The sequence below is a fragment of the Pinus tabuliformis genome, chromosome J (genome assembly GCF_031772625.1).
Source record: "Pinus tabuliformis cultivar Carrire ecotype Pingquan chromosome J, CPIR1, whole genome shotgun sequence".
NCBI classification, from domain to species: domain Eukaryota; kingdom Viridiplantae; phylum Streptophyta; class Pinopsida; order Pinales; family Pinaceae; genus Pinus; species Pinus tabuliformis.
Window position 1 is genome coordinate 22,359,146 of NC_142295.1, and position 9,472 is coordinate 22,368,617.

General features: G+C 31.4%; 1 protein-coding gene across 2 annotated transcripts; it reads left to right on the top strand.

Annotated features, from left to right (window-relative positions):
- The first annotated feature begins 3,807 nt into the window (after positions 1-3,807).
- LOC149225223 (cationic amino acid transporter 1-like) lies at positions 3,808-9,115 on the top strand. 2 transcript variants are annotated; one of them, XM_089377002.1, is made up of 3 exons: positions 3,808-3,913; positions 4,483-4,945; positions 7,264-9,115. In XM_089377002.1, the coding sequence occupies exons 2-3, from the start codon at positions 4,561-4,563 to the stop codon at positions 8,637-8,639; spliced, it is 1,761 nt and encodes a 586-aa protein (XP_089233128.1). In that variant the 5' UTR covers positions 3,808-3,913; positions 4,483-4,560; the 3' UTR covers positions 8,640-9,115. The 2 variants fall into 2 exon arrangements, with proteins under 2 accessions (XP_089233128.1, XP_089233127.1); XM_089377001.1 differs by lacking the exon at positions 3,808-3,913 and having other exon boundaries at positions 4,458-4,945.
- The last annotated feature ends 357 nt before the right edge of the window (positions 9,116-9,472 follow it).

The window sequence follows — 9,472 nt, forward strand, 5'->3', positions numbered from 1 at the left end:
TTACTGGGGAGGTCAAAGATATTGCAGCAGGAGGCCAAGGAAAACTTGATCTTGGAGGGTATTTGTCTGAGTCTAGGTCATGGAATTCGTCAGTTGAAAGATCTAAAAAATAAGTAGAGATTTTTCAAGTTTTCCCCTCTAGAGGAGGGGTTTTGGCCCTGCCTTGCAACCTACATAATGTGTCATTGTTATTATTGTTTTGGTAGTTGTTTGATGTATTGCACATTGAAGTAGAAAGATCAAAGCTAATAAGTAAAAAGACTACACAATCAATTATCAAGTTAAGAGAATTAACATATACATTTCCCTATTGAATTATCAACAATTTTCCCTCTTTCTCTTTCTTGTTCACTCCCCTCTACCCTTCCCCTTCCTTTGTTTCTCTATCGCTCCCTCCCTCCCTCAGTGCATGCTTCACAACAACCTCCCTCCATCTGTCTCCTTCTCTCTCTCTTGCCTCCAGTTATGTCTTTATCTCCCTCCCTTTATCCTTTCTTATCTCTCCCTCCCTCACTCTCTCTTTCTTACTCCCTCCCTCTCTCTTAGACTCTCCCCCAACCTTACATCATCTATCTATCTCTCACTCTTCCTCTCTCTTCCCCCTCCACTTTATCCCCCTCTCTTTCTCTTCTCCCCCACTCTCTCTCTCTCTCTTAATGCCTCATTTACAATAATCCCCCTCCAACTTTGTCTCTTTATTCTTCACCATGTCAACAACAACTATCTCCCTCCCTCTCCCTTCCCCACACTCTTTCTTTATCTCTCTCACTCACTCTCTCCCCTCCCTCACGAACTCATTTTTCCCCAACCCCCCACTCTTTCTCTCTTTATCTTCCTTAGCCCCTCTATCCCTCCCTCTCTCGTCCTTCCTCTCCCCACCACCCCCACCCTAGCTCAACCATTTACCATGTGTTAAAGTCTCTAGTTGTAGGAAATCACACACATTCTTAGCACTAGAAACGTGTATAATTTTTATTTTTTTATGGGAATGTTACATACATAATGACTTGGTTGCTTCAGATATATGTTTGCGATCATGAAACTAGTGGTTTGGGCTACAAATACATGAAAACATCATTTTTTGAGAACACACACACACCATATATATATATATATATATATATAAACAAGATGTTATTTTTCTATAAGCTAGACACGTTTGTTGTTCATGAAACTACATGCACGCATAGAATCTATTGAATTTATTCTAAATATATAATATTATTGTTATTTTTAAATCAATAGTGTTTACTATTTTTAATGCAATTTTCTTTTAGCCATATATGGAAATCTTAAATACATCCCTCTTCTATGTCCACTATAACATTTTGAGGCCTTAACCATTTGAGAAAAAAATTATAGGGTGGACTAGAGGATATTAAGACCTACAATGTAAAAGAAAATATATGATTTGATAATGTTAAGACCATTTTAGGTTGCATTAACTGAAGACCTTGTAATTTCAAGAATATAATGACTTTCATAATTTAAAAAAACTATAAAATTAAAGTCATAAATACAAATAAAAATTAAAGAATGGGCATAAGTACATTCTATTCTCTAAAACTCTACAAATTTTTGTAGCAAGATTCCATCATTTAGGTACTAATAGGTTTCACTTACTAAAACATATTCATTATATTTTACATGAAAACCTACATAGGAAAACTCAAAATTTACATAACTAAACACTATTCCTATACATAAAAATTATATGTTTGGAAAGCTAATTCATTTGTCTACATTTCATTTTTTTACACCATTTTCAAATTGAATGTGTAAGTACCTCTAATCATTTCACAAATCGTTGTCTTTTCCAAGTTTGTATTGACATTAACTAGTTATGAGAGACCATCATCCTTTGAGTTATTAGATCCTTATTTTTTCCAAGTTTGTATTGCCATCATGGGGGCTTCACTCAATGAACCTCTCACATAGTATGTGTGTTCATGACATACTAAACAATACCCTTAATTTGACTACATATTGGAAAATACTTCTAACAATACGAGCCCAATACACCTTCCCAATTAAAAAAACCCTTACTTTCAGTAGATATTGCAGATATCCATTTTTTCATTAACATTTTTAATAGCCTTAATAATTTTCATCAAATTTGAGATTTGAGCTCCATTTTTTTATATAGAACATATAAAAGCCCTTTACCCCATCTTATTTGCTCAATATATTATTTCAAATTTTCCTCAATATATATATATCCCCCAATATGAAAGCACTTGGTATAGTATCGATCCCCAATGAAGTCCACATGATTGCCATTAACTAGTCATGAGAGATCATCATTAGCTTGCACCCAATTAGGTGATTGTCATTAACTAGTCATGAGAGATCATCATTAGCTTGCACCCAATCACTATTATAGATCCATCTTAACTTTGTTTTTCCAAGTTTTCATTACCCTTAGCTCGTCATGAGAAACCATCGTTAGCTTGCACCCACCTACCAACATAGATCCATCTTATCTCTGGACCTATTAAGTCTCTAGAGGGATCAAATATCGCAAAATGCAAACCTTTACTCAAATTTTACACTTGGAAAAAAAATTACTCTCTACACTTAAGATCCATAATTAAGATGGATCTATATTGACATTGGCCAACTAAACTAATGTCAATTATTTTCACCTATTCAAAATATGTTTTAAAATATTTATTTATTTTCAACGGATTTTCTTTTTTTCTTTTTTATTCACAGCTAAATTGTGTTTGACCAATTAAATTTTGTCTTTAAATTTATGAACTTTAAAATTTAATTTTATAATTAGTTTACACTTTCAACCTCTAGTCAGGCTTGCTTTATAGGATATGTGATATTATAACATAAAATAAAATCTATATATGAGATATAGATATCTATTATTGACCATAAAGATCTATATCATATCTAGAAAGCACACGTATTTTTGCATTTCTCAAATTACATCTCACAGCTGTGATTCAATGAATTTGTACGTATTTTTGTTTTTAATTTTTTTTTTTTGTTTAAATTACAGCGATGATTCAATGAACTTGTACGTATTTTTGTTTTTTCAAAATTACTTCTTACGGCCATGTTTCTGGAATGCAAATTCCAGAGTTTTACTCGCAGTTAATGCAAATTTATAATAGGTGTTTATTTCACTTATATTTACAAACTAATAATGTAATAGTTTGTATTTTTTTCAGGTTTTTTTAAAGGATAGTTTACTAATATTGGTAGATCAATCTTAAGGGATCTACCTGTAAGCCAAACAAATAGAGCCTAATTGCAAATGCGTCTAGAAAATTTGACTCGATAATTTTCTAACTGGTTAAATATTTAGCAAAAATGTAATAATTTATATTGTGTTTGTGTTGAATTTAATTAAATTATAGATTTCAACCCTATTTTGATATACCATCAACTAATATAAATTTATAATAAGACTATTTATTTCACTTATATTTATAGACAAATAATATAATAGTTTGCATGATTTTGCTTAGATTATATTGAATTTAACTAGATTGTAATGTTTAGGATAAGATAAATAAAGTGAGATAAAAAAATGAATAAAATAAAAGTGAAAAAAACATTCCAAGACAATTCCATAAAAAATCAGTTTTTTTATATCAAATTCCACAATATTCTAAAATAAAAACATTAATAACTCTTTATTTATTTTTCAAGAAAAACAAATAAATAATAAATAACTAAATTGAAATGAGTAAGAATTTCCAATTTTTACATTTACTTATATGTTAACCTAATAATGTTAATATATTGTCTCAGATAATAGAGAGTTTCATATCTTTATGTGCACACAAATTCTATATATTAGGTTAACATATATTGTCTCAATGTGCACACAAATTCTGTGGGTACTTACACAGGAAATCCTCTCATTCCTGTACGATGACTGTTGACACAGAAGGTATATAGTTCATCTTTATGGCTCTATTCCCTTACAAGTTGACTGATGTGTTGAAGTATATACAGTGTGTGTATATTCACAGGTTTTCATCTTGGGTTAATCCGACTGATGCGTTGAAGTATACACTCTGTTTATATTCACAAGTTTCACTGTGTAGATAGGCTTATATAAGTTATATACACATTGTGAATACATTCAGAGGACCCCATCTTGTTTTTGCATGTTGGGTAATTGGATTTCAGTCTGTTAAGCTGTCAGATCTACATTCAATTTATGCAATTTGAATTATATGATTTATCTGGATTGGATTGGATAAGATATGTTCGTATTTTGTATATAAGTTTAGATTGAGTATAGTTTGTTTCTGTTGAATTTATGTTAATTGCAGATTTTGGAAATATTCTAAAATTTAGTAGTTGGGGTCTAACAATTGGCCTCTTTTCTCATCAACAAATTTCAAAATATTCTTGAAATCTACCATCGATTATTTCACAACCATATTCTTTAATCTAATCAATTTATATACACTCTGTTTTGCTCTCAGAGGAACTCCTGCTTTTGAATGGTAGGGACTTTGCTCTGAGTCTGTATAGTCTGAGTGGGGCATCAATCCTGAATCTGTTTAGTGTTGATTGAAGCTGGGAAACATGACAAAAGGAAAGGGATGGGATGTCAGCAGACAGCATTTTCTACCAGAGGAGTCCTTCAGGAACTGGGAAAGTTATTCCAATGCCATGCGGGATGTTGGGAGTAGATTCCGGGACAGGCTGTTTGCCAGATCTACGATTGAGGTGGAAAGCACCGAGGTTCGGGCTCGAAGTGAACATGAAATGAAGAAGACTCTAAATTGGTGGGATTTAATTTGGTTCGGAATTGGTTCTGTTATTGGTGCTGGGATTTTTGTCCTCACGGGCTTGGAAGCCAAAGAAAAATCCGGGCCTGCAATTCTATTGTCATATGTTATTTCAGGAATCTCTGTTCTGCTTTGTGTGTTTAATTACACTGAATTTGCTGTGGAATTCCCAATAGCAGGTAAGAAGCTTTTCGATTCTTTTGTGATTCATGCAGTCAAATTATTTTGACATTATGTCATACACAAACATAGGGTCCCCAGGAAGGTAAAGAATCATGCAATTATTTTTCCCTGGAATAGGTATAAATTGGTGCATCTAATTGGCTAGTTGTTAGTACAAAATTAAAGAAATGTCAATAATATGATTGAAAATAATTAGCCTCTTAATGGACCATAAATGCATGAGCAGGCTGGTTATCCAATAGCGGATATATATAGCTCTCTATATTTATGGTTCATGGGTAGGTTGGTTATTTGTTGCCCAATAACAGTGACTACAGATAATATTTGTCCAAACAGTCTGGTGTTTATTTCCTTCTTTTATAGATAATATTCTATTTGCATTGACTGAATCACTGTAATACTAGTCCTACGGATTTGTGACCATTGCTTAACAGATCACTCAATTTTGTAATTTTATTATTAGAGACATTTGAATTTTTATCAATTAAAATGATTTATTATATTTATTTGTTATTATTATTATAAAAAAACCATGGTTTAATTATTATTTCATTTATTTGAATATATGTACTCCATTAGTAAATATTTATAAACTCATTTAACTATTTTCAAGTGCAACTACATGGATGTCTTCTCATGTTAATTAAGAATCTATTATCTATATAGCATTGATTTTAAGCAAATTAATTAATATGGAATTTAATAAATTCATTAAAACATTCATATATATATATATGAATATGAGTATTAGATATGTCTATTTGACATTGACTGAATCACTGTAATATTTATTACATTGAAATCACTGTAATATTTATTTATTAGAGGCATTTGAGTTTTATATTTATTTACTTATTTTCTTTTAATTTTTTCATTTAGTTTAAAGGTAATATATGTACTCCATTCGTAAATATTTATAAACTCATTTAACTATTTTCAAGTGCAACTACATGGATGTCTTCTCAACTGTTTCTTGGAATTCTAGTTAAAAATCTATATATCTATATAGCATTGATTTTAAGCTAATCTAATTAATATGGTATTTAATAAATTCATTAAAACATTCATCTTAAATAATTTTTAACATAATTGATATAGTTATAGATGTTAAACTTGTTGTATATATAGTTGTGGAGAATTTAGTACAAAAAAAAAATCATTTATTTTCAATTTCAATTATGTTCTATATCTTCTATTTTCATTTATCTTACAAAATTATAGATATAATGCATCTATAATATATCTTTCAGCTCCACATTTGGGTTTTTTATAAACTGAATATTTTAGTTATATAAAAAACTTATATAATTTGTCTAAAATCATTTATTTTCAATTTCAATCGTGTTCCATATCTTCTATTTTCATTTATCTTACAAATTATAGATATAATGCATCTTAATATATCTTTCAGCTCCACATCTGGGTTTTTTAAAAACTGAATATTTTAGTTATATAAAAAAATTATATAATTTGTCTAAAATCATTTATTTTCAATTTCAATCATGTATATCTTCTTATTTATCTTACAAAATTATAGATATAATATCTTAATATATCTTTCAACTCCACATTTGGTTTTTAAAAAAGAATATTTTAGTTATATAAAAAAAATATAATTTGTCTAAAATCATTTATAATTTCAATCATGTTCCATATCTTCTATTTATTTATCTTACAAAATTATAGATATAATGCATCTATAATATATCTTTCATACATTTGGGTTTTTAAAAACTGAATATTTTAGTTATATAAAAAAATTATATAATTTGTCTAATATGTTATTTTTTTGAATTAATTTATTAATTAAGAAAAATACAAGTATATTAAATGCTAAAAATAATAAATAAAATAATTAAACTATAATATCCAATATATTTATTTACGGTTCAAACCAATACTATTTAAACATTTATACCCCAAATACCATTTAAAAAAACATTACCATATTTAGTTTTATGAAAATATTTTATTAATCATTTATTTCTGCTAATTAAAATCATGATACACTAAATTTATCAATTTAAAAGAGGAATATATTTGAAATTGAACCCCAATTGAAAAACCTTCACCACAGCACATGTAACAGGATTAAACTCAACTCATACTCAAAATTTATAACTTCATGATATATATGTGTGTAAGTATACCATATGATGTAGGTTGGTTTCTTGGCATTTTTAAGAAAGGTACTTTATTTGTTGTACTCTGTTTCAGCCATCTGTGCAATCCTCACTAGTGTATTTGAAGAGTCAGCAGTCATGTTTTTCATATATGATCCCTCAACTGTTTACTGAGGTTGATTGTTTTGCAGGTGGGTCATTTGCTTATCTGAGAGTGGAATTGGGAGACTTTGTGGCATTCGTAGCTGCAGGCAACACCCTATTTGAAGGTACCATTGGTGGAGCAGCAGTTGCAAGGTCATGGACAGCCTACTTCGCCACACTCTGTAATCAAAAATCCAATGCTTTTCGTATTCATACAAACTTAGCTGAAAATTACAATGAACTGGACCCCATAGCAGTTGCTGTCCTCATCATAACAGGCCTTATCGTCATAAAGAGCACAAAAGTTACAGCCAAAATAAATTCCTTTGCCTCTGTATTTCATGTCGCCATCCTTGTGTTCATCATCATTGCGGGGCTAACGCAGGCAGATGCATCAAACTACTCAGACTTCATGCCTTACGGAGTGAGGGGTGTTTTCACATCAGCTGCGACTATCTATTTTGCGTACCTTGGCTTTGATACAGTTGCAACATTGGCAGAAGAGACTAAAAATCCTAAAAGGGACATTCCTATTGGACTTATTGGATCCATGTTGATCATCATAGCGATCTACTGTCTCATGGCTCTCACATTATGCCTCATGCAATACTACAAAGCCATTGATCCTGATGCTGCATACAGTTCTGTATTCACATCAGTGGGAATGGATTGGGCTAAATACATAGTAGCCTTAGGAGCCCTTGAGGGCATGACCACTGTCCTAATGGTGGGTATTATAGGCTCAGCCAGGTACCTGACCCACATTGCAAGGACACACATGTTCCCACCCTGGTTTGCATTGGTGAATGAAAAAACAGGAACTCCAATCAATGCAACTATCATAATGATCAGTGCCAACTCAGTTGTAGCATTTTTCACAGACCTACATGTCCTCTCCAATCTGCTATCCATCAGCACCTTGTTCATATTCTGCCTAGTAGCCACAGCACTACTTGTGAGGAGATATTACGTTTCTGGGGAAACAAGCATTGAAAATCAGAGAAAACTGATCTTATTTCTGGTTATAATCCTTGGATCCTCCGCTGCCACTTCTGTATACTGGGCTACCAGTGATGGGTGGATTGGTTATGTAATAACAGTGCCTATACTGTTTCTAGGTACATTAGGATTAAAGCTGTTTGTTCCAATGGCTAGAACGCCAAAGCTGTGGGGGGTGCCATATGTGCCTTGGCTACCATCTCTATCCATTGGTGTAAACGTTTTTCTTTTGGGTTCCATAGACAAGGGCTCCTTCATCAGGTTTGCTGCTTGGACTGCCATAATTGTAATTTATTACCTCTTTATTGGGCTTCATGCAACATATGACACTGCCAAAGCTGCTGACGCACAGAGAATGGCGAAGCATGATAATTTGGAGCCGCAACTCTCTACAGTGGAGGGAGGAAATGAAGCTCCGAAATAATTGCAATGGCCTCATTATAGCTTGTAAATAGAGGGTTTGGAGTTATGTCTCAGATTTTATTTATATTATTAGAAATTGATGAAGGTTTGAAATCGAACATGGTTCAGTAAAGTTTACATGTAATGACCACTTGAGGCAGAGGCCCGAAGCAGATGTCTGGAAGTTTCAGGGAAACGCAGTAGTGTACAGCAATGTTTATGCAGGCAACTTTGAGATTGAGAAATATGCATATGTTCCAGGTATTTGAAGGTGTGTTTAAATACAGTAGTGCACAACAATGTCGTATGAATATATGCAAGGGTTGGAAGTATCTGAATAAGTGTATGAACTTCCAGGGAAACGCAGTAGTGTACAGCAATGTTCAGTATTTGAAGGTGTGTTTAATTACAGTAGTGCACAACAATGTCGTATGAATATATGCAAGGGTTGGAAGTATCTGAACAAGTGTATGAATTGAGAAATATGCAAGGGTTGTAAGTATTGAAGTAACTGTTGTATTTGAAGATGGTATGTTTTTATTTATTTCATTTTAAATGTTATTTTTTTTTAATATTGGTTTTTTTTTTTTAATAAATTGAAGTGATGGTATAAATTATATAGATATTTTTAAATTAAAATGAGGTTTTTAAACTACTATTTTGAGTTTGGGGATATTCTTAATTTTATTATTTTTTTAGGCTGTTTGTATTTGGTATTTTACTTTCAAGTTATATTATAATATTATTGTAATTTTTAAGTTTGTGAAAAAATGGATAATTTTGGGAACATTATCTTGAGTTTTATGGTGGATTTTAAAGTTTTGGTTGTAACATTTTTTTGACAATAATAAGAAT

What these genes read in the sequence shown, in the direction of transcription:
- LOC149225223 (XM_089377002.1), top strand. Translation starts at nt 4,561, where the DNA reads ATGACAAAAGGAAAGGGATGGGATGTCAGCAGACAGCATTTTCTACCA. An exon ending in TGTGGAATTCCCAATAGCAG is followed by an intron (nt 4,946 to 7,263) that starts GTAAGAAGCTTT and finishes ATTGTTTTGCAG; the next exon opens with GTGGGTCATTTGCTTATCTG.